This window comes from Tiliqua scincoides, chromosome 2 (assembly GCF_035046505.1).
Source record: "Tiliqua scincoides isolate rTilSci1 chromosome 2, rTilSci1.hap2, whole genome shotgun sequence".
Taxonomy (NCBI): domain Eukaryota; kingdom Metazoa; phylum Chordata; class Lepidosauria; order Squamata; family Scincidae; genus Tiliqua; species Tiliqua scincoides.
Window position 1 is genome coordinate 68,015,262 of NC_089822.1, and position 25,903 is coordinate 68,041,164.

The 25,903-nt window shown below is 43.0% G+C and overlaps 1 protein-coding gene across 1 annotated transcript in view; it reads left to right on the forward strand.

The window, feature by feature from the left end:
• Window positions 1-17,377, forward strand: part of LOC136639900 (protein prune homolog 2-like) — a 56,912-nt gene extending 39,535 nt beyond the window's left edge. Inside the window, exons 6-10 of the mRNA XM_066614546.1 lie at window positions 1,050-1,181; window positions 1,981-2,067; window positions 3,579-3,677; window positions 7,078-7,113; window positions 17,327-17,377. Of these exons, the coding sequence (XP_066470643.1) occupies window positions 1,050-1,181; window positions 1,981-2,067; window positions 3,579-3,677; window positions 7,078-7,113; window positions 17,327-17,357 (385 nt within the window). The 3' untranslated portion in view covers window positions 17,358-17,377. The remainder of the gene's footprint in view (window positions 1-1,049; window positions 1,182-1,980; window positions 2,068-3,578; window positions 3,678-7,077; window positions 7,114-17,326) is intronic.
• Window positions 17,378-25,903: the final 8,526 nt, after the last annotated feature.

Consider the following 25,903-nt stretch of genomic DNA (forward strand, 5'->3'; position numbering starts at 1 on the left):
ACCCTTCCTATTAGCAAAATGTTTGTAATTAATAATACAAGCCTTCATCCTCCATATGAAAACCCAGACTTCATGTATTTATCACAGTGTTTTCTCTTTTTACTTGTTTGAAGAACAGAAGACTCTGCCTTTGCACTGTTTTGCACCAGAAATGTGCTGAGAAATTCTGGGTGACTGATCACTTTCCATATTATGTTTCAGCTTTTTTACTGTGCTGGTTTTCAATCACTGGTTCATAGATGAATTGATGACCAAAAACTACTGTTGGTGGGGCTTTCACAGCTAAATAGCTACCTCCCTTCCTGCCCTGCTGGTCCTTGCAAGGCATTCTGGAGCACAACCTGCCTTTTTCTGCCATTATTCCATTCTTTTTCAAGTACCCCTAAAGGTCCTGTTGAATGTCCCTGGGAGTACATGAATACCAGGTTGGGAACCACTGCTTTACTGGTATGTTGTTTACAGTGCACTTACTGTGATAGTGCTTACAAAAAGATGGCGAAGACCAGAATTTAAAAAGATAAAAAATGTATCTTATGATCTTTTACTATGTTTTAAATAAATTAGAGACTACAGTTCTTAGGTAACAATTAGTGGTAGTTTATTTTTCAGAATCTGGCCTGGGGTAAAATCAGACAAAACTATAGTCAGACACCCCCCTAAGTTTAACCCCTGACTTATCTGAGGGTCATAGAAAATTCCATGATTGTTGCCTCAAAACCTGCCCTCGACTTATCTGTGGGGTCGACTTAAAGGCGGTGTCTGCGGTGAATAGAATCTTGTGAGAAGAACCATACTGGACAAATTGAAAGTAGAACGTCTGAGATTTTTCGCAGGTGATTCTACCCCACTCATATGGTTCCTGCATCCAAATGGTGATATAGGAAAAAGACACAAGGAAGTGAATTTCATGGAACCACTGATAAGCATGAACTGAACCTGGGTTGTTTCAGATAAGCTGCCTTGATGTACCTCTAAGTTCCTAAAGTCTGTGTATGTATAAAACATGTTTTTTGAATAAATTACTGATTTTTCCTACTCCTTCTGATCAGATATGTAATTAGCACTTTGGAGCTCATGGTTGCTGAAGATTATATGATTGTCTACTTGAGTGGAGCAACACCAAGGAGAAAGATGCCAGGACTGGGGTGGATGAAAAAGTGTTACCAGATGATTGACAGAAGGTCTGAGCTACTGCTTATCTTCTATCCATTCTCTTTAATGCCTATCTATTACTTTGAGGGTGCAATCATAAATGCGACCTGGCCGGCACAACTCACTTGCGCCAGCCTGGGAGGGTCACAATCGTGCCATAAAGCACATTTGCACCTCTATGAGTGTAAGCTGGGCTGGCACAGGGATGTGTGCTGGCATTCAGCCTCTGTGTGATGAGAAACGGTAGGTCCTCGTGGGGGGGGGCATGGGGAGGGTGGGGAGGAGGCAGGAAGGAGGCATTTTGGACTGGGGGAGGGAGGGTGGTGAGCAGGCCTTTGGGCAGGGAGCAGGTGGTGGGGCTGGGATGTAGCAGTTATGCCAGATCCTAGCCCCGTTCCTGGGCAGCACAGAAAAGCTCCAGGCTGCTCTGTTCTGCTTGGATCTGCTCCACCACTTTAGGTGGCACAGATCGGAGTAGACCCACTGGGGCTGCTGCAGTTCTCCCCAGGGTAAGGGGAATTTTTCCCCCTTGTGTCAGGTTAAACCTCAGCCAGCCCCAAACTTGCGCTGGACACAGTGCATGCCTGCGGCCTGCCTGTTCCAGCGCAATTTAAGATTGTACTGTTAAACTATCACTGACCCACCTAGAATTATATGCAACATTCAGCTTTTGACGTATCATTATACACTAGAAAAAGCACATGTGTGGCAGTGTGTCAAAAAGTGTACTTTCTGCATAGCAGTGGATACGCGATTGTCAGAACTGCCATTTTTCTTGGGCAATATGTTGCATTTTGAAGGTTTGAATATGTTTCTCTTCAAACACAGGTTAAGGAAGAATTTAAAATCCTTCATAATTGTTCACCCATCGTGGTTTATCAGGACAATTCTAGCAGTGACACGACCTTTTATAAGGTAACTATTAGTTCAGAACTCTCAAAAGTTTCAAGTCAGTGCATGGCCAGAGGGTGTTTTAGGTAGAACTTCTTTCTTATGGGTAGAAGGAAAATGAACAAGGGACTGGGCAAGGTGACAGGAGTGAAGCCATCAAATCATTGCTTCAAAGATATTCCAGTTCTGGTGTCCCCTGGTTCTGGTGTTATGTGAGAGTGTAAAGGGCATCTCTCTATCCACTTTATCCTTTCCATGCATAATTTTGTATGTCTCAATCATGTCCCCCCTTAGGCATCTCTTTTCTAGGCTGAAGAGGCCTAAACGCTATAGCCTTTCCTCATAAGGAAGGTGCCCCAGCCCAGTAATCATCTTAGACGCTCTCTTTTGCACCTTTTCCATTTCCACTATGTCCTTTTTGAGATGCGGCGACCAGAACTAGACACAATACTCCAGGTGTGGCCTTACCATTGATTTGTACAACGGCATTATAATATTAGCCGTTCTCAATACCTTTTCTAATGATCCCAAGCATAGAATTGGCCTTCTTTACTGCCGCCGCACATTGGGTCGACACTTTCATCGACCTGTCCACCTCCACCCCAAGATCTCTCTCCTGATCTGTCACAGACAGCTCAGAACCCATCAGCCTATATCTAAAGTTTTGATTTTTTGCCCCAATGTGCATGACTTTACACTTACTGACATTGAAACGCACCTGCCATTTTGCTGCCCATTCTGCCAGTTTGGAGAGATCCTTCTGGAGCTCCTCACAATCATGTCTGGTCTTCACCACTCAGAAAAGTTTGGTGTCATCTGCAAACTTTGCCACCTCACTGCTCACCCCTGTCTCATTTATGAAGAGGTTGAAGAGCACTGGTCCCAGGACAGATCCTTGGGGCACACCGCTTTTCACCTCTCTCCATTGTGAAAATTGCCCATTGAAACCCACTCTCTGTTTCCTGATCTTCAGCCAGTTCTCAATCCATGAGAGGACCTGTCCTCTAATTCCCTGACTGTGGAGTTTTTTCAGTAGCCTTTGGTGAGGGACCATGTAGAGCACCTTCTGAAAGTCCAGATATGTAATGTCCATGGGTTCTCCTGCATCCACCTGCCTGTTAACCTTTTCAAAGAATTCTAAAAGGTTTGTGAGGCAAGACTTACCCTTACAGAAGCCATGCACTGCATCCTGCAGTGGGGAGGCAGATAAGGGGGGCCTCCTCAAGGTAAGGGCATGTTTGTGACCTTAGCCTGAGGCTGCATTGTGGCTAGGTCAGTGCTGGAAAGTTGGTTAGGATTGCGCCACTAGCTTCCTAAGTTTATTTGAGGATTACTGACCTAATCGCTAAAGCACTTTGAACACTTAAAAAAAAAAAAGTTGTAAGAACAACTTAAGAACATTCTCAGGGAAGCATACCTGTGAAACAAGTAACTGATTGTTGCTGTGCGAAATATAAGAACTATCATGAAATCAAATATCTTGGATATTTCAAAATGTATTATTCTTAACTAGTGTTGCTACTTTTGTGTTTCAGCTCAAAATTCAGCAGTAAGATACAGTATGTCAGCACTTTGGCAGAGCTAAGTGAACTAATTCCAATGGAATATGTAAATGTCCCAGAAAGTATTGTCAAGTAAGTGAAGAATATTTATAGATTAATAATGAGAAATCAAGCAACTTTGGTGCTGCAATTCCAGACCAGATTTTGATATTTATTTCTAGTGCTTATAACCAGCATACTCAAGATTCTGAACATAAGTGATGATTAAAAAATGTCCACGTGCAGATTCTTGAGCACTTCGAGCCCAGTTCTATCCACCATTTCCTGCCATGCAGCTACACTGATAGAGTGTGCCCTGTATGCAATGGTGGTGGTGGTGGTGGTGGTGGTGGTGGTGGTGTGTGTGTGTGTGTGTGTGTGTGTGTGTGACCAGATGGTCTGAGAGAGGTAAGTAAAAAATTTTCTTACTTACCTCTCTGCAGGCCACCTGGCCATCAGTGGGTCTTCTTGGAACCTATTCCAGCTACTTTGCTGGCATAAGTCTCAGGAGAGGAAGGGAGCTTATTGGGCAGGAAAAATGAGGATACATCCCAACGCATACTGCTATCACTGGGATCCACCCTCGAACTTCCCTTGCTCTCTCTGCTCCATGCCCAAACCACCCATGACTTCACAACTTGCCCTACTGACCTCTTACCTGCTCTGATGCAGACTAGTTCCATGTGTGGTGGGCACACAGAGTCTCTATCCATTCTGCCAGTGGCTTCAATGTGCGCAACAGCAAGGTGATAGTTGTGCTGCTTTTAGAGGACTTATGGCAGTGGATTGGGAGATCTGTTGCCATCGCATTGGAAATGGATGATGTATTGATTAAGAGCAAATTTTAACTTTTTTTTCAGCCAAATCCTAACTAAATCCCTGTGTAGCAATGCAGCTGCGCCAGCAGGAGCTGCGGTGCATCCAGTGGGGGATTGTCATCTGCTGTAGGTCACCTTGGGATAAGGGGACATTTGTCCCTTGGCCCCAGGGAAAGCCCCAGCAGCCATAACAAGTCAACTTGGACCTGCACCAGCAATATCACTGGCACAGGTCTGTGTTGATCTGTACAGGCAGATCAGGCCCAGGAATAGGGTTAAGATTTGACATGCACTGCCACAAACCCACCCTCTTCCCAGGTCCAATCCACCCACCCCCTACTCCATCTCCTCCACGTTCTGCCCTCCCCCTTCCCCGTTCTACCCCATGTGCTGGACTTACCTGCTCCAGCGGGCCTCCTTTGCTCCACCAAGAAAATGTACACAAGTTTATTCAATACACAAGTTTAATCGGTAGTAATGTGTTTTACTAAAAAGTAGAAGTGCATTCAAAGGAGTCCTTGTCCCTTGAGATCTCATGTCAGAGCTGATGCAGCATAAAAGCTGAGCAGTAAATCAGGAAGTCCTTGATTCAAGTTTCCTTAGACAAATGACTGTCCCTCAGTCTGAGCAGCGATCTAAAGACAGGAAAACCTAACTTGTAGGTTTGTTATAAGAATTGCTGAAATGCGGAATTCTGAAGCCCTGTATGCCTGTTCAATATTTTCATTAGTATTAGAAGTGAAGTTGCAGGTACTTCCCGCTATATTTTCCTTGCCCAGTGTTTTCCATTAAAAACAAACAAACAAACCCTGGGGTCATTTGCCAAATGGACAGTTGATTCAAGATATATATAGACTTCAGATGTTTCACGTAAGTTCTGAGAAAGGGGGCAGAAGCTCAAAGATTCAAACTGCTGCTCTGGAAATGTTTCCTTGTACATTTCCTTGTAAATGCTTTCCTGTTGGGGAATAATCTAGTGCAACAGTCACAGTGGGGAGATAACCAGAAGTGCATGTCACAAAATAGGACATTTCATTGCTTGCGTAAATAAGATTAAAGACTTGAATGAAGAGTCTGTTTTATTTCCATCTGGCAAATTGCTAGCCTAAGGAAGAAGACTTTAAAAAAAAAACCCAAACCTTAACATGTCCAAAATGTGATGTTTTGCAAAAACAACTTTTGCAAAAAATGTGGTTTTTACAGGGTTTTTTTTCCTTTAAAAACGCACACATTCTCTTTTGCTTTCTTTTTTCTCTATATTTATTATTTGTCAAAGGCCTCAGATTTATAAATATTAATAATTATGTTGATTAGGGATACTACACTTTGCTTTTTCCTATTAAACTTTGTTAATTATGAGTTTAAAGTCTTTGTCAAACGTGGGTTCCCTCACTGAACTCCACCCCCCAGCAGAGAAGTCTTTCCATCATACATAGCATCAACATAAAAGCTGTTGACAAAAGCCCAAGGAAGTATGGTCTGAAGAGACAAGGACTTATTTCATCTAAAAATATTCATAGAAATAGCATTGGTTGTATTCAAACCCCACTTTGTGCTCGTTCTCAAGAGCAGATTTTCTAGGGATTCAGGGCACTGGAGAGGAATTGGTGAAAATGATTCTTTCATCTTAAGCACTGGCTGATATAAGCAGAAGGTGATGAAATCCATGAACTCAAGTGGTAATGTCAAATGGAGGCTGTGAAATTTCATGGAGCTTATCCTGAGTTCTAGTTAGGTTCAATGCCATTGGCATTCTGCATGATACAATATGATGCCATATTCTAAAAGGTAAAAGCGTTGGCAGTCTGCCATCTTCTCGCCATATGACAAATCCTGAACCACCAGGCAGGTTTTGAAAGAATCTTTACTTATTGAACTTGTTCCTATTATTAGGCTATTCCCTACCCCAGTTCTAGCTGTGCACATTATGCAGCCAGGTGAAGAGTGCCCAGATGAGCATCATTGTGTGAGTGTGGATGTGCATTTAGAAATGCATTGTTGTCAGCTAAACATTCAAAATCCTACTTTTGCAGGCAGATCTCCTTGCTGGTTCAAGGAGCATTTCTCTACTGCTGGCTGACATTATCTATAATTCAGTAGAGCTTCTGAAGGACATGAAATATAAAAGATTAACAAATTGCTTGTGTCTTGTCTGTTCAGAAGAATTTCTTTCTGATTTGTAAACCTACCATGGGGAAAGGAGCACAAGCAGGGTGACCAGACATCCTCTTTTTCCAGGACGTTCTCTTTTTCAGCCTTGTGTCCTGGAAAAGAATGTAAATGCCCTCCTTTTCTCTGTGACTGCCTCCTGCAGGCAGCACATAGCCTTCTTGTAATTAATAAATTGTATGTAATAAATTATATGTAATATAGTTTTAAATTTAATAATAAGTAATAGAGTGTTTAAATTAACCATATGAAATCAATATACATAAGTGTTTTTAGCCTTTATTTTGTCATGGCCTACATTTTGGGGTGCCTTGTCCTCTTTTGCACTGAACACAAGTAACATCCCTTGCTGATATTTTGCTACTGCTGGTTATCAACCATAACTCTGCTCTTTAATTATCTGACACTTAGCATAAGTTTCTTTTGATGCATTTGGGATAAATGAAATGATTGCATGTAAGTTGACCTTGTATGTTTTTGTCCTTCACCCACTTTTATCTTGAAAGGTATGATGAAGACAGGGGCATTCAGAGAAGAGTAAGGTAACACTTGCTCTGCTGCAGATTCTGCTACTCTTTCTAACAGTGGTCTGCCTCCACATATTTTGTTGTTGAGATCAGTCTTATTTATGGCTGAAGCCTATTCTGGAAAGAACCTGAACTTGGCCTGTTCTGCAGCTAACTTAAATCTCTTTTGTTAGATCACATTTTTGAGCTTTGTACAGCAAGCATGCTGCAGATCCCTGCTACCTTTACATGCCTTCCTCCAGATAAGCTAAATAAGGGTACAGTGATATGGAAGGAAATGAACACTATAAGGAACTGAAGATCTTTTATTAGCTCAGCATTTTAGAAGCATGTACCTTGCTTGAACTTTGCATTGCTTTTGCCTGCTTCTGTCTTATGCTCTGCTTGCTTCTTCTTTTCCCCTCAACATCAATAACTTTCACTCACATAGACTGGATGAAGAGCTGAGGGAAGCATCTGCAAAGTAAGACAGTTTTCTGATCACCACTGGCATTGTATTTCCATAAACAGTAAATTGAACCGTGTGTGCTTATTAATGTCTTCTACCCCAGTAAGAAAATACCTGTTGTATGAAGATGCCACTTTTTAAAACCCTCAGTCAGTTGTCATTCAGTTTTGACTGTCAAGAAAAATAGTACAATTCTTGAGTTACTGAAATCTTAGGCCTAAGTCCTGGTTCTTCAGTAGGTGCCAGACTGATTCCTTAGGTAAGCAGTTCCCAAATCTGATCATAGAGTCTTTAGTGTCCATGTTCCTTGTTGCAGAGGTGCCACACCACAGGACAAGATGGCTGCCAGCACTCCTTCAAGATTGCACAATATTTCATGGGATTTTGTGCATAATCTTGCATGATTTTGCACAATCTTGGCCCAACCAAGATGGCAGCACCCGGGAGAGACGTGCCCCAGTGAGTTCACAGTGGCATCCTGGGGCATCATAGCACACAGTTTGGGAACCACTGTCTTTGGTCACCATACTAGATAAAACCACATTATGCTGAAACAGTTTCAACTGAAGTACTTTGTCCTGAACACATTTCTTTGAAAATAAGTTCCATTGGTTTCAGTAAAACTTACCTCTTAATCAAATATGTTCTGCTGGCAGCTTGAGATTTTTTTCCTGAAATGAGATCCTCTGTTGACTTTTAGTTATAGTGATTTATCCTTATAAAGGATACATTGCTGATCTTTCTAGAAAAGCAAAAATATTTAGACTTTGACTCAGCTAAGCTTAGTTCTAATGTAACATCTGGCAAATTGACTGAAAATAAAGACCTTGTTAAACAACCAGATGATCCTACTGACATGCTCTAAAATAAGACTGTGACTGCAGTGCTGAAGATCACATTGAAAGGGCCCACTGCCTTCCAGGCCTTTGCTTTGCTGTTAGAAGTCACTGTATAGTCGAGAGGAACAGAAGTATATAACATAATACGCTATATGTTTTACAAACATAGATAATTGCATTTGTTGTTAATGATAACAACCAGATGGTTTGTTAGTTGGTCTTTAAGTGTAGGAAATAGTTGTGGTTTGACTGCCGGTACAATAAGCATGAGCTTTAGCAGTCTTACAGCGCAATCCTATGCAAGCTACTCAGAAGCAAGCCCCAATGAGGTCAATAGGACTTACTCCCACTTAAGTGACTATAGCAGTGGTTCCCAAACAGGTGGGTTGTGGCTCACTAGCCAGGGAAGCACTTGTCCCTTTAAGGGGCAGGAAAGGGGAAAGGCAGTGACACAACCCCCAGGATTGTGCTGCTGCCAGGAATGGGAAAGGTTTTTTTTAACTTACTTGCAACCAGCACCAGAGTCCTGGGGGGTCTGGGGAACGCTTCGCAGGATTTCCCATGCCTTGAAACATCTTTAAAAAAAAGAGGCACTTCTGGTTTTCATCGGGAAGTGTCTGTTTTTTGTTTTTTTTAAATGTTTGGAGGTGTGGAGACCCCTGCAGAGGACTCCCCAGACCCCCCAGAACTCCAGTGCTGGCTGCTGGTAAATTAAAAATAAACCACTCCCATCCCCGGCAATAGAGCGATCCTAGGGAGTTTAGGAAACACTGGATCCTTGTAGGAGTTTAGGAAACATTGGAGTATAGGACCGCAGCCTTAGAATACAGCCTTTTTCCTCTTGAAATTCACAAACATTACCTGAGTGCTTCAAAGTAACCACTTCAGAAAGCTTAAAGCACTGCCAAAAGATTTCCTTATCTTACAATCTTGAACAATAATACCTCAGTTGTAAAGATGCATCTACCTGGAATGGTGCGGAGAATGGTTTATGGCAGTTTAGTGGTGTCATGTGCAAGGAAAGTAGATGAGCCAATCTGTCTTGCTTCCCATCTGTTGCAGTCCCAGTACAAGAGACAATGATTACATATGAGGTTTATTGATCAACAAAGCTGACTCTGTGATAGCTGACTGTCTTTATGATAGAACACAGTCATCTGCTGTCATGGTCCCACCTTGCTCCAATTTGCCTGGTTTCAGTCCATTAGGATATATTATAGTTTTGGGGCATGTGTGTGGTGCTGGTGGCTACTGTTGGTACAGGAGCATTAATCTCCCTAGAGAGATATAAAGAAGCTGTCATATTTCAGTATACGTTCAGTATAAACGATTGCTGGTCTGGGGCACCTTCCTTATGAGGAAAGGCTACAGTGTTTGGGCCTCTTCAGTCTAGAAAAGAGGCACCTGAGGGGGACAGTTGCGTGCCTGCCATAGACTTCCCTGGGGCAAATACCCCATGTGCCGGCTGCTAGGACCCAGCAGAAGCCTCACTGAGGCTCCGGACGGGGGCAGAAGCTGTGCTTCCAGTTTGCTGGAAGCACCGTTTATAGTGCCGGGGAACCTCACAGAGGTTTACCTGGCATGGGAGGAGGTCGTGCGAGGCTCCGTGAGCCTCTGGTGAGTAGGGGGGATGGATTTCTGTGCGGGAGGCGGCAATAGCCCGCGAGGGGGCGCTATTGCGGAGCTTTGCCCCAGGCGCGGGGCTGTGGAGGTCTGCAGCTGGAGTGGGGACATGAGTGAGACATACAAAATTATGCCGGGGATGGACAGATTGAATGGAGAGGTGTTCTTTACCCTCTCGCTCAACACCAGAACCAGGGGACATCCAATAAAATTGAGTGTTGGGAGACTTAGGACAGACAAATGTTAGGACAGACATTTCTTTACTCAGCATGTGGTCGGTCTGTGGAACTCCTTGCCACAGGATGTGGTGACGGCATCTGGCCTGGATGCCTTTAAAAGGGGATTGGACAAGTTTCTGGAGGAAAAATCCATTATGGGTTACAAGCCATGATGTGTATGTGCAACCTCCTGATTTTAGAAATGGGCTGTGTCAGAATGCCAGATGCAAGGGAGGGCACCAGAATGAGGTCTCTTGTTATCTGGTGTGCTCCCTGGGGCATTTGGTGGGCCGCTGTGGGATACAGGAAGCTGGACTAGATCGGCCTGTGGCCTAATCCAGCGGGGCTGTTCTTATGTTCTTAAAGAATCATTTCGTATGTAGTGCAATCTCTACTCCTTTAATTCTGCCTTAAAGATGTACTTAAAGATACCTGTCTTATAGTCTAATCAGTCATATATGCTGTCTGAGAAGTACATCCCCCTGAGTACAATGAGACATCCTTCCAGGTGATTGTATATGATCCAGCTGTTATTGTATTTAAAATGGCAGACTTTGTAGTATTATTTAAATTAATACATTTTGCATGTACCTACTGTACTTGAGACTTATGAAAGTGAATTTTTCCAGAGTGGTAGCCATGTTGCAGCCAACAACAAAGTATCTTGTGGCACTTCAAAGACTAGCACATGTCTTATGGCATAAGTGCTATGGACTATCTTTTCTCATTTTTCCTTTTCTTTGCAGTTAGAGCCTAGTATCTGTTCACTTAGGTAAGCACTTCATGCATCGGACAAATAAGATCCTGGCTCACAAAAGCTATGTCACAATAAATGTATTAGTCTCTAAGATGCCACAAGACTCTTTGTTGTTTCAACTGAATGAATTCTTTCCCCAGTGTCTGCATAGAATACAATGCAAAGAAAATATTTATTGCTTTTCATTTTTGCTTACTCCTAGAGCGAGCTGTCTTTCAAATGAGCCAGAAATAACTTCAGTGCAGCAGGAGTAAGAATTTACAATTAATGATATCATTATATTTGACTATTATTTCATGATCATGCCGTGCTAGAGACACTAAAGAACTGGGTAAACTCCAGGTTGTCTCTTCTAGACACAGATACTTCTGTGCTAATTTTTGGAATGTTCAGGACTTGTTCAGTCTAAAGCTGGTTCTGTGTTGCTTATTGTAAAAATGCAATGGTGCTCTTTGAAGTTTTTTGTCCTTCACACACAAAAAAATTTCTTAGTGTCAGACTCGTTATGTGAATGAGTTTAATACCATACAACAGTTTGGTATTAAAAGTTAAACATAGTGGATATGATTTGCAGCCTCACATTGATGGATATAATTTTTTGTGATATATTTTTAGAGTTTACCCAGTTCTCTTTTCATCTGTCCATTCAGTTTTATATCCATTCTGAAGTCTTTAACTGCATTTTCATTTACCTGTGGTTTGAATAGCTTTTTGCCAAAAAGCACATTATTTTGCATGCTATGACTTTCATTTTGATGTTCAGAAAACATGTCTCCAGAGGAACTGTTAGTTCTCAAAGGAAAAACAAGCACATCTGGTAGTAGTTTCTTATTCCACAGAACGTAAATACAAAATCCCATAAAGGAACAAAGGAAATAATGGCACCAATCACATGAAGTTTGCCCAAGTGCCATTATATTCAGTAGCATTTAATTCTCATTAATTTCAGTGGCACAACTAACTTTCTGTTGTTTGTAGTCCAGGTGTCATTCTTGCTTTCCATTTCTGATAAATATGTACAAACGTATGGGCAGCCCAATCCTGAGCTTCCCAATGCCTGCTGGAGCCATGGCACCAAAGCACTGTATCCAGTGGGTGCTGGGAAGCAGCTGGAGGTCTCTTTGGGGGAAGGGAACTTTCACCCCCTTCCCCCAGGAAAAGCCCCAAGCACTGCAATGGGCTTCTCAAGTCTATTTTGCTTTTCAGCCTAAAGCTCAAGTCTAGGCTTTTCAGCCTAACAAGAAGTTCAGGATATAGTGGACCAGAGCTCTGCTGTTCTCACTCCCCTCCCGACCCAATTCCTCCCCTCACCCCACCCTTATTTTGCCTCTCCCCCACCTGGTGGTTGTCTTACCCCCGTGGCAGTATGTCCTCCTCCTGCCGGCACTGGGCCCAGGAGTTGGCGCCAGCACTCCCTGCTCATTGGGTTCTGTAAACACATGCTTTATGGCATGTTTTTGGCACCTTAGGACCCAGTGGCACCTTAGGACTCAGCCCCAGTGCTGGGCCAATTTAGGATTGGGTTCTTATTTAGCTGAAAGCTAGCTTTTATAGGAAGGATGCAGTGTGTAATGAAAGTTGTTTCTACTTTGTGTGTATATACCAAGTTGGGAATGACTCAGAGCTTGTAAAGGGATAGTTGTATCATTCTTATTCATTTGTAATTCTTATTCATTCTGGGTAACTGATAAATAGTATAACAATAATCCAGGCTATTAGAGGAGGAAAGCACCCACTCTTCCTCATGGTTTAGCACCATATTTTCTTTTGTCCTGTCCTGTGACCTCCCCACCAGAAGCAGAACTAGAGGGGGTGCAATGGTAAGTATGGTGCGCTCCACAGCACTCTGTGTAAGTGCCCTTCCCAAGGGCTTCTGAGAGGAATTTTATCAGGGGGTACAAAATTTCTTTTGGGCCCCTTTGCAAAGGGGAAAGGTGCAACAGAGCAGGGGAGGGTGGTGATGGGTGAGCGGAATGGGGGCAGGGAGGGGCAAAACAGGGTGAGAGAGGGTAGAGACATGGGTACCCACGCATGTGGTATCGGCAGCTAGATACAGTAATACAGAAAACCAAACACACTCCTAAGTATCTCTAAAATCTTTTAAATATATAAAATCATTGCAGAAAATTAGCTTCTTCATATTTAGGCTCATACTAGAATGGAAATTGTCCTGTGCATATCAAAACTTGCTTCTGTAGCAGCTGTAGTCTGGCAGCTGTGTCCCTGAGCTCCTATACACTTCTTCATGGTAACCAGATCCACAAGCCAAAGAGCTACTGTAACAGTCCAGTTTCCTCCCAGATTTGACACTCTGTTAAGGAGTGTCATGAATGCATTCCTTGGCCCAGCATATATGGCTTGCCAGTAGCTGTAGCCACACCTTCGTGGTAGTGTCCACAGCACCCCGTGTGGGCAACATGTCTGAGTAGATAGGAAAATGTAAGATCCCAGGAAATTTCTGGGCCCCTTCCTTTGGCTCCTGGGCCCGGGTACAAATTACCCCCTTTACTCCCTCTCCTAGGTCCTACCCCTCCCCCTCGGCCCATTTGGGGCAACAGTGGCAAAGTACCATCCCTGCCCTGAGTGGCTCTGACACTGAGGGAGAGAAGCACTTACATGGAATGTGCTGTAGTTACCACTCCACCCCCCTCTAGCTCCACTTCTGCTCCCCAACTCCAGTATGTCAGGCACAGATATAATCCGTGTACCATACACCTAACTTTCTCCCATTTCCTTGATTTAACTTATAGTCACTATGATGAATCTAGTCCTACTTTATTATAGTAACATCTGCTGTCAAATGCTAACTGATTGGACTGCATCACCATTGTGATGTATAATTAATATACTGTTTAAAATAAACTAAGCGCTGCGCAAGAATGTAAAAAGACAAATTCCATCCTAAAGGCTTACAAATGAAGTAGTGCTAAAGATACAAGTGGGAATGGGGCCTAAAGGAAGTAAGAACATAAAATGAGTACTTTACTAAACTAAATAGTTCCTTTTTTCAACTTTTAAAATATATAAAAATATAACAGAAAATATCAAAGTAGAATCACCAAAAAGTTAGTGTTAAGGATCATATTTTTTTTAAAAAAGAAAAAACAAAATAGACAGCAAGAACAGGAGAATTCTAATAATCAAGGGAAGTGGGAAAAGGTAGCAAAATGTATTTAGTACAATATTAAATATTAATCAGTAAAAATATTACCTATTATCAAGAAGTATTTAATGAAGCAATAATAAGGAAATGTAAAAAACTCAGTCTTCTGCATAGGATTGATCCATTTCTTTAAATAATAAGTTTTAAAACTTGTTATGTGTATGACAGAAGGGAAAAAATTGTTGGCAATGTCGCAGAAAGAAGACAGCTCAACATGTGCATATCTCATTATGAGTTTCTTTAAAGCCATTAAAGGATTGTCTGGTTACCTTTACAGACACAGGAAGATTCTCATGAGTCATGTCATGCCTGAATAGAAATAGTCAATTTCTGTAAATGAGTAATAGAGGTAAAGGGCTTCCTGACAGATTGTGAACTGCAGGTCTCTGGAATCTAACCAAGAGCTCACAGATTTGCTATAGATCCTTGCTGGTGAATTCATGCAAGATGTTCATCTGTATGCAGGCAAGAGCAACACACACACACAGGATGGATTGCATATGGAATTGAGGCTGCAATCCTTTACATACTTACCTGGGAGAAAGTCCCATAGAACTCACTGAGACTTACTTTTTAGTAGACGTGCATGGGATTGCATTGTCAATAAAGTTAATCAGGGCAAGAAGATGGGGGACGCAAAAAGCTTTTACTAGAGCAGGTCTGCACAATTTCACGGAGCCGTCAAGCTGAACACACCCAACAGCTGTGTAACATAGTCTGCCAGGAACTCAATAAACCTCTCTCTCTCTCTCTGGGAGGAGGGGGTATCCCTGGGAATAACACAGAAGTCCTATGGCACCTGCAAAATGTAACATGTTAAGGCTGCAATCCTAACCACACTTTCCTGAGTAGACCTGGTTAGGATTGTGCCCTTATTGTGATATAAGCTTTTGTGAACTAGTGCTCCATATCACAGGAAATATTCTTGCACTAAAAAAGGTTGTAAAAAAGGACAGTGTAAGTACAGATGAGAGGCCACAATGCATGGCAGTTGAACTGCTTTCACCTTTGGGGGTTCAAAGTCATATTCAAGTAAATGTCATAATAATATTTGTATGTCATCCAATGGCATATGGAGGGGGGCAATGTGGGCAAATGCCCCAAGCACTGTACCTGCAGGAGTGGGACAACCAGTCTTGCTTCCCTGCCAACCATTTATTCCTCTCCTCCTGATGAAGGAGGAGGGTAGTGTGGAATCGCACCTCAAATGGCTGCGAGTGGCAGCCACTCTGGCCACAATCCAGTGGCATTCTGGGCCGCCCCATCTCCTCCTTTATAGGAGGAGAGGAAAGGGGCAGCCCAGAGTGGTAGCACGCCAGGAGCTGCAACTCCCAATACGCTGCCACTCCAGGCCACACCCCTCCTTTCCTCCTATAAAGGATAGGGCAGCCCAGAATGCCGCTGAATCATGGCCAGAGTGGTTGCAACTTGCAGCCACTGGGTATGATACCCTCTCCTGGTGGCCTAGAGTGGTGGCACGCCGGGAGTTGCAATTCCTGGCGCACTGCCTCTCTAGGCTGCCCTCTCCTCTTGTAAAGGAGGAGAGGAAAGAGGCGGCCTAGAACAGCAACACACTGGGAGCTGCAACTCTAGGCCGCCTCTTTCCTCTCCTCCTATAAAGAAGAAGATGGGGGGCAGTCCAGAACGCCACTGAATTGTGGCCAGAGTGGCTGCAATTCACAGCCACTCCAGGCATGATTCTGGGACATGTCATTTGTCTCCTTGGAAGAGATGAAAGACATGGCCCAGACTAGTGCAGAATCGCACCAGGAGAGGCTTCAACTCCCAGCACGATTCTGGAAGTGATTGTGGTGACATGATACCGGGTCAAGCGTTGGGGGGTGGCAAACTGAGTGGTGATGGCATCTGGCCTGGACGCCTTTAAAAGGGGACTGGACAAGTTTCTGGAGGAAAAATCCATTACGGGTTACAAGCCATGACGTGCATGTGCAACCTCCTGATTTTAGAAATGGGCTATGTCAGAATGCCAGATGCAAGGGAGGGCACCAGAATGAGGTCTGTTGTTATCTGGTGTGCTCCCTGGGGCATTTGGTGGGCCGCTGTGAGATACAGGAAGCTGGACTAGATGGGCCTATGGCCTGATCCAGTGGCGCTGTTCTTATGTTCTTATATGCATAGTATGCTTTTATAGCCGTATGTTTTATAGTTTGCTTCAACTAGTCCTTGTAAGAATTTGTCCATTCTTTACACTGTGTGTAAGGTCTTTGATATGTTTTGTCTGATCTTAGCAAGCACATTTACACTGGTGCTGACACTTTGGCAAATGTAGTCATGAGAAGCTCACCAGAATCCTTATTTTATGAAAATCATGCTGTAACTCTACATGTTTTATTTCTCTTGACTCATAATCTAGCCCTAAGCCTGGGGACCGCTGCAAGGAGTGCTGAAACGGCTGCCACTTCATCCAGTGGGGATGGAGCAGCCACCACAGTCTCCTTGGTGTAAGGGAACAAATGTTCCCTTACCCCATGTTGCGCCCAGATGATCTCAATGGGTCTTCTTGCAGCTTTGCCAGCTCTTAAGCTGGTGCAGAACCAAGGAGGCCTGTGTAGGGCTCCATGGTTCATTAGGGGGCATAGGGTACCATGGGAGCTTCTGCCACCATCCCCATCCCCCTCCTGGGCCCAATCCTCCCTGTAGTCTGTCCTCCTTCAGCCCAGTTCTGTTCTCCTCCGTCCCTGAAATGCCTCACTTACCACTGGCTGTTCCTCCTCCTCATCTTCCTGGTGCTGGACCTGATTGCCGGCACTGCCTTCTCTCTGCCAGTGCAGGAATGCCTTATGGCATTTATGCGATGGTGGTTGCTGGGGCAGCATACCAGCAGCTAGTGCTGCCCTGGCTTAGGATCAGGTCCTTACTTGTTCATACTGAGAGACTGAACTCCTGACTCAAGGAGAGCAGCGCTAGTATCTTCAACCCTGGCATTAATGGATCATATTTTCAGACAGAGCGTAAAGTTTTTCTGGAGTGTAGGAAATAATCTGGAGATGTCTGAGATAGTTCTCTTGCAAAGTGAAGCACATCAGAGCCTGGGCTCTACTGGGTGGAATGCTGCTATTGGGGTGCCATGTCTGCATGCTGTTTGCAAGAAGTACTGGCTATTCATGTTGCAGTACATATAACATGGCATTGATTGTTTGTCTTTTTCTCTCCTTAAAGCACTGACGTGAAACTGAAAGGAAATTCCTAACATGGCAGATTGAAGAGGAGAATCTGTTGCTGTGCCTGGGCCTTGAGGATCAGGACAATTTGGCTTCTTATTTCAGCAGAACCCTCCAGGAGTCTCTTGTGCATAAGCCTCCTTTATTTCAGTGAGGCTTCTTTGTGCAAACATACACCCACATACACACAGTTCCCAGGGGATAGCAACCTTTGGTCCTTGATTACTGAATGCCATTCAGAGTTTTCTGAAGAAAAAGGAAGGGTTGCTGCTGCTGTCACATAGACAGTAAAGTTTTATATGACTGTGTATCATTACCTTTAGGAGTGCTAAGGGCAATAAGGAAAACATTTTCATTATGCACTTGCAATTCTGAGTTATTTTACTGTTTTGCCATGTATGTGCCTCACCTGTCATTTTCTAAGTTTGGTTTATTCCATTTTTTTCTTCAGTGTATTAACATACTTGTGCCTCGTTAAACTGGAGGTATTCATTCCTGTATAGCAGTGGTGAGTGTATCCACACATTCATCCCAATCTGATGTACATTGAAGGGGCTGTGACATAAAACTGTGTGCCGGGAGAAACTCCATGTGCTTCCTCCTTTTCAGCATGCAGAAACAGAATGCATCTTGTCATTGAAGGGAGTGGAGCAGCGTATGCCTACATAGAACTCTACATGTTCTTCAGAATGCCGCAGATGTTAGTTTACCACCATTAGCTATAATTCCATTCTTTAAAATGTTCCCTAAAATTCCCTCATTACTATTCCCCATAGTATGGTACTGCTGACATCTGCATAAATGCACCAGTTCAATTGCATGACCTTACCCTGGATTCGTTTTTGTTTGTCTGTTTTGTGATATGATAATAGTGTGATGGAAGCAAGTCACAGGTAACTGATTTCTGTATACAATGATTATAAAAAGATAAGTTGAATAAAAAGAATTTAATCAGGTTTATACCGAAAATCTATACTACTCAGAAGTAAGCCCCATTAAATTCAATTGGACTTATTCCCAGATAAATATGTACAGTATAGAATTGCAGCCTTTGTCAACAGAAAGAATGGAAGTGAGATTATTTTTATCAAAAATGTCGGGGCAGAGATTGCATTTTTGCAGCGTACTTGGGGAAGGAGCTGCTATAATCTTTACTGTAAATGCTGACATGGTGCCACTATATTCTGGTTGAGCTATGTCTGCCACTCATAGGCTCAGCCCAGTGCCCGCCATTCTCCCTATTCTGCAAATATTTGTGTAAATTATCCCCCTGGATTACTGGCATACACAGCTCCAGCCACTGTGAAGTGATTGTGGGAGCCTTCCAATCCTCCACTCCAATATACCCATAGAGTGAAGAGTGAGTTAGTGTACCATGTGAATGAACAGGCACTGAGTGGTCCTTTAGGGACACAAGTCTCTCTCAGACATCAGAGACCACGTGCAGCTGAGACCTCTGTGCACCTGCACAGCACAGGAAGTTGCTCCTACTCACTGGTATATTGGAACCAAGGTTTGGAAGGCTCCCAAGACACTCCCGCTGTAGCTGTAGCTGGATATGTCATTGTGGGAATTACTTAGGATGGGAAGCAGGGTGAGTGCCAGGGTCAGCAAGAATGCTAGTGCCAGTCTTTTCTCTCAGTTTAATGAGAGATATAATGTCAAAGGGATTCACTGCTCTTTTTCTTCCCACAGGTTTTCTCCATCTTGACAAACATTTGACAAACACAAATTAGTAACTGAGTGCTGATTCAGCTGTTTGTATTGTTCCTCTGCATTGTTGTCTGGCTTTTTTATTAACCTGAAAATTTGTTCTGCACATAATTTTTTTTTACTTATTAATTTACTCCACTTATTTTAATTAAAAATGTTTTTTTAAACTCCTCTGGGAATAGGAGAAGTGGCATCACAGGGGTCAGCCAGTCGGCACAGTGCATGGTTGACCTCTGCTGCAACAGAAAGAACCCTACTCCCTTGAAACTGTGACTGTGTACAAATATGAGTGAGTGCAGTTTCCCAGCAGGTTCATAATGTTAGGCATGTTTTGGGATCTATATCCTAGAATTTCTAGAATTTCGTCTTTGTTCTAGAACTGACCTAACCTTTGGTCCCTTGACAAAACAGAAATTGCCAAAGGTGTTCTTAAATGCTCCCTTGCACTTCTGAAATGTATTGTATTGGCAACCTTCAGTCTCGAAAGACTATGGTATCGCGCTCTGAAAGGTGGTTCTGGCACAGCGTCTAGTGTGGCTGAAAAGGCCAATCCGGGAGTGACAATCCCTTCCACACCGGGAGCAAGTGCAGTCTGTCCCTGGTATGTCTCCCTGGCTATGGGCCTTCCTTCTTTGCCTCTTTGCCTCAGACTGTTGGCAAAGTGTCTCTTCAAACTGGGAAAGGCCATGCTGCACAGCCTGCCTCCAAGCGGGCCGCTCAGAGGCCAGGGTTTCCCACTTGTTGAGGTCCATCCCTAAGGCCTTCAGATCCCTCTTGCAGATGTCCTTGTATTGCAGCTGTGGTCTACCTGTAGGGCGCTTTCCTTGCACGAGTTCTCCATAGAGGAGATCCTTTGGGATCCGGCCATCATCCATTCTCACAACATGACCAAGCCAACGCAGGCGTCTCTGTTTCAGCAGTGCATACATGCTAGGGATTCCAGCACGTTCCAGGACTGTGTTGTTTGGAACTTTGTCCTGCCAGTTGATGCCGAGGATGCGTCGGAGGCAGCGCATGTGGAACTTCTGAAATAGAACCATGCTATTATATTGCTTTATAATGTCAACAGTTACACTGGTTATTATATTCCTCAATCAAAACTTGAAGCTCCTTCAAGGTGTCAGTACTGTGAGCGCCAATTCTGGCACTAGTGTCAACCTCAGATGCATCCAGTATTATTCACTGTCATAGATATTTGATAATTAGTTTATAAATGTCCTTCAGAATGGGCAGCCCAATCTTGCGCTCCCTGCGCCCAGGGCTGCAGTGGCACCGAAAATGGCTGCCACTGCATCCTTCGCACTCCACAAGCAGCGCCGGTGGCTCCTCAGGAGAAGAGGACTTTTGTCCCCTTCCCCCAGGTAAGCTGAGTAGCCCCGCAATGGGGTTACTCAATTCTACGCCGACCCTTGGAGGCTCAGAATCCAGTGAAGTAAAGCTCCACCAGTCCTGCCTCCCTTCCGCCCCACACTTTTGTTTAGCAAACAAAAGATCATGATATTATTATTATTATTATTATTAATATTAATATTATTATTATTAATATTAATATTAATAACATTATTATTAACAGTTATTAATATTAATAACATTATTATTAACATTATACTGAGACTGGAAGTTATCAGTCCAAATTTTTCAATTTGTCCAACACCAATTCATGTCATTGGCAAACATTCAGGCTATGCAACCCAGATCTTACCCCAAATGCATTTTCTCCTGAGTAAGTCCCTTGGAAGTGTTTCTAGTAGGAAATAAACATTCTGACATTAGAGGAAACAGCACTGCAAACACATGGCTTTGTGTTGTGTGCTTGGTGTTGCCTGTCACCATTGATGTGAATGGTCATAAGAGCCCATGCGTGTATTAGAGTGACTACAGTCTACTGACTGCTGTAGATGTATAGGTTGTTTGCGTATACTGAATTTATATTTGTTAACTGTCAACTGCATTATGTTGACTTCTGCAACCTTTTTTGCTGAGCAAATGGATCTGACAGCATTGCTGGGGTTTGAATTCAATTTGAAAATGTTTGCATTTTGTTTCAGGAGATGCTTTCAACGAATAAAAAAATTGGCATATTTATTATATTTAAATATGAAAATGTAAATATTTTCACTGCAATCTAACAGAGTTAAGTGCACTTAAACTCATTGATTTTAATGGGTGTTATCCATGCCTAACTTTGTGCTGAACTGCAGCAGCATAGCTAGAGGAGGGGCAAAACAGTAAGTACTGTGGGCACTGCAAGGTGCTGTGTGAGCAGCCCCTCCAGCTCTCTGCTGAAGCCATTCCATGCAGTGACAGCAACTTGCAGGCCCTTGCCGAACCAAACACCAGTGTCTCTTGCGCATGGCCGTCGCTACCCAGAATGGCTCTGATGGCAAGTGGGAGGGGCTGGTTACACAATCTCTTGGGGCACCTGCAGTCCTTACCATTTTATGTCTCCCCCCCGCCCAGTTATACTACTGCTGTATTGTTGCCATTGAGGTTAATCCTCCAATTAGGGTTACCAACTGACCAGAAGGAAATGGTTTGACTTGTTCTTGTGCCTTTAATAGCAGCTTGATCTGCAGGAATCAAGACATAAAGTTTTCATTTGTAAACATCACCTGAGAATTTATGGGCGCAACTCAAAGTGCTAGTCATTACTTTTAAGTTAGGGACAAGGATAGTTAAAGAACAATTTTCCCCCTGTGAGTCTGCCTGCTTATTAAAATCAGTTGGAGAGGGCCTTCTACTTGTCCCATTACCTTCAGAGATTTAGGGCGTAATCCTAACCCCTTATAGCAGCACTGACTTAAGGGCAATGCAGCTCTGATGTAAGGGAACAAATATTCCTTTACTTTGAGAAGGTCTCCATGAGGTACACACAACTGCAGGATGCAGCACACGGCTCATTGGCACCGCTACGCCAGTGCTGGAAAGCGCTGACATAAGAGGTTAGGATTGCGTCTTCATTTAGTTATGGATCCTAGACTGTGGAACTCCCTGCTCCAGGGTATTCTTTGATTGTGTGTTTGGATATATTTTGTTGTTTTACAGTGATTGTAAGCTTCCTTGAGCTTTTTTTTTTTCAAATGGAAAGAGGGAATAAAAAATTCCTAATGAAGTACAGCAGCACACTGCTGTCATAGGCATAGCTAAGGTGCCGGTTCAAAACTTGGCAATCCTTTTTCAATATATGATTTGACAGAACATGCTACTATTCCAGTCTCGAAGTAGTTCTTGAGTCTTTTGACTTTGGCTTTCTTACAGCTTGATCCTCTGCATGCTTGGTCAGAAGTAAGTCCTAATAGGCCTTACATACCAGGAAGTATGCTTAGAATTGCAGCCTTACAACCCAGTCCTGTGCTAAGTTAGGTGCACCACTGAGTTCAGAGGGCATAAGAGTGCCTGGCTCTGTTTAAAATTGGGCTGCACATATCATAAGTATGATTACATATGTTTTATACTAAGTGTACCAGTATCTGTTTTTCCCTTGTCTGACATTGGGGCTTAGAGTTACAATATTTCATGTCACATGTCAGTCATTGGTGGTTAAGAAGGTACTGAAGAAAATTGCCTTGTTAAAATAAGCTAAGATTTCCAATAAGATGATGCACTACTGCTTAAAAAAAAAAGTGCTCTGTGCTCACTAATATATATTTTTAGAATTTTCTTTTTTTAAATGTTCAAGTATTGCAGTTGCATATTATGCCAACAATTATCTAGAAATGTTCAGCTAAAAACTATTTCTTCAAAAAGAAGTAAGAATACTTGCACAAATGAAAACTCTTTTATACATATATAAGAGGGTTTTTTCCTATCATATATCGAAATGTTCAGAAGAAAGCATTACTTAGGGCCTTTCTAGAATGATAAATGACCACTTGTCAATTATTTGCTGTGGAGAATCCAAATGTCACATTTTAAAGAATTAAACATTTCTGATGAAATAAATGACATAGCAGCTGAGAAAAAGGATAATCCTCTTCCCTAAGTTGTGCACTAATTGCAAGTGCAAGTTTGTGCAGTGCACGTTTGGCATGAATGTTATGGAACCTATTGGCTAGTGCTTGTGTCATCATAGGGGATGAGCAACATAATTTCTCCACTGTGTCCATGCCATTTTGTAACCTTTTAAATGGAGGGGGTATGATTTAGCTAAAGTTACAGACCCAGTCTTTTTCATGGTATAGATTTAAGAATGCCCTCTAACTCTTCTATGGCAATCAGTGGGATGTAAAAGTGTTTCACTGTCATGATGTCAGGGTGGGATAGTTCATCCTGTCACAGAGTAGAAGCTAGCACTAAGAATCCCACTAATAATAAAATGTGTTTTTGTCTTTTCATCTCGAAAGGTCCTAAAACAATTTCATTTTGTTATATTCCACTTTGCTGTCTAATTTATGTAGATTAAGCAATACAATATTTCATCTATGTAATATCTATGTATGTGTGAATCAGAAATAAAAAGCTGTAATGCAATCATGAACATGTTTCCAGTTCACATCTATTCCATGTTTTTAGCCTAACACCACCTTATAGCTGAATCCAAGACAAGTTTATTCAGAATTAGGTCTTTCCCCCCCCCACCCCGTGAAATTTACTTCTAAGCAAGTTTGCATAGAAGTGCTGTTGTGCAGTTTGCATCAATGCAGATTTATACATGATTAAGATCACAGAAACTGCAGAGGGCTTAGGGCTCAATCCTATTCAACTTTCCAGCCCCGATTCAGCTGCAATACAGCCCTGAGGTAAGGGAACAATATTCCCTTATCTTGAGGAGGCCTCTGTGACTGCCTCCCCACTGCAGGATGAAGCACATGCCCCACTGGCAAGGCTGCACCAGCACTGGAAAATTGGATAGGATTGGGCCCTACAGGCATGTCTACCCTGAAGAAAATCCCATTACAGTCAATGGATTGCAGCCTGAGGGTGCAATCCTAATCAACTTTCCAGCATTGGCATAGCTGTGCCAGTGGGGCATGTGCTGCATCCTGCAGTTGGGGGACAGTCACAGAGGTCTCCTCAAGGTAAGGCAATGTTTGTTCCCTTACCTCAGAGTTGCATTGCCCTTATGTCAGTCCTGGAAAGTTGGTTAGGATTGTGGCCTTAGTTGCACAACTTGCTTTGAAACTATCACTTTTCAGCAGCAGTCACTACTGTTCAAGAAGGCATGGTAAAACTGTCCCAGTTTCCCTGCTCCTAGGGTAGCATGTTAACTCCCCTTCCCTCCCCCAAAATTTTCTGTAACGTGAGCTCTATATCATCCCATGATGCATGGTAGGACTGTCACATGGGCCACTCAGCTGATATGATTAGTTCACCTGCCAACATCAGTGGTCCTAGTGGAGGGGTGACATTCTCCTGGGAAGTGACCCCATGAGTCAGGCAGTCCTCATCATTAGAACTTCCTTACAGTTCTGCTGTGCCTGGATGCCATCCATGGGAAAGTGATTTTTTTCCCCATGGCTACCACCCTGCCTTACTAATATGTAAATTGGTAATACTTCCTTGTTTGCAAAATAAAAAAAGAAATCCAGTTTAAATATGAATATGAACAGTATGGGGGGGATTTCCTTTGTCTAAATAAATACTTTCAGTTGAATTTTGTGAAGCTAATTTTGTGTGAGCTGCAAAGGAGAAGCAAGTCAGGAAAGCTTCAGTGAAGAAGGGTCAACAGGTGCTAGAAGGGAGGAAGGCACTGACAGAAGGTCTGGGTGGGACATGATAGCACAGCTGTGTGTGCCTGCTAGGTCATTGTTCAAAAAAGGCCTGTTGCAGGATAAATCATGGAAACAGTGGGAAGAAGGCTATGCATGTTTGTTCAGAAGTTGGTTCCATTGGGTGGAAAGGGACTTACTCTCAGGCAAGTGTAGATGGGGTGTCACCTTATTCTGTAACTATCGCTGCATCCAACGCATCATCTTTATGCCTACTCTTCCTTGTGCCTGCTGCTTCACCTCCTCTTCCCTTGCCTTGGGTACATCTGTGAGCACAACTCACCCAAGAGGTGCTTAAATGCACATTTATAATCCTGAATTTACAATTCCTTCTTTAAGGAAAATTCAAATTCATGTCTGCAATTTAGAAGGACAGTGCTCCTATATTTTAATGACGTATGTGGAAGAATGAATTCTGGCAGGTGCAGCTTATAGCAGAACCTGTCAAAATCCCCTTTTCAACAGAAGTATTTAAAAGTCAGGAGTCTTGTGCTGCCTGTCATCTGGTCAGTCCTTATTGAGATGTGCTGATCAACCACTTTCAGTCCTCCTGTGGGCTTGAATCAGTTTTGCTCTCTATGGGTTTGTTCATGTATTTTTTTTTAATCATTTTTAATAATTCTGTTCAAGAGAGTTCAAGCCTATGCATGTCTACTCAGAAGTAAATCACATAATAGTCAATCGAGCGTACTCCTAGGTAAGTGTGGATAGGATTGCCTAAGGGCCCAATCCTATCCAGCTTTCCAGCACTGACGCAGTTGTGCCAGTGGGGAACATGCTGCATCTTGGGGACAACGATGACGATGACAGCCATGGAGATCTCCTCAAGGTAAAAGAATGTTTGTTCCCTTAGTTTGGACTGCATTCTGGCTGCATCAGTGCTGGAAAACTGGTTAGAATTGGGCCCGTTGTACCAAAATAAAATCAGCAGCTCTCACACAGTTACCTCAAGCAGGTGTGCTTTTTCTGGTGTAAAAAAACACCATCTGGTCTAATCTAACTTGGGACCATAATAGGGGAGCATTAATCCTACCCCTGAGATCCTGATTCAAATTCCATCTCTTCCATACATGCTATTTGCCCTGGGGAAGAGATGCTCGTAGTAGAGCCAATGGGAGCCTTTCCCCTTGTTTAAGTAGTACACAGGGAGATTG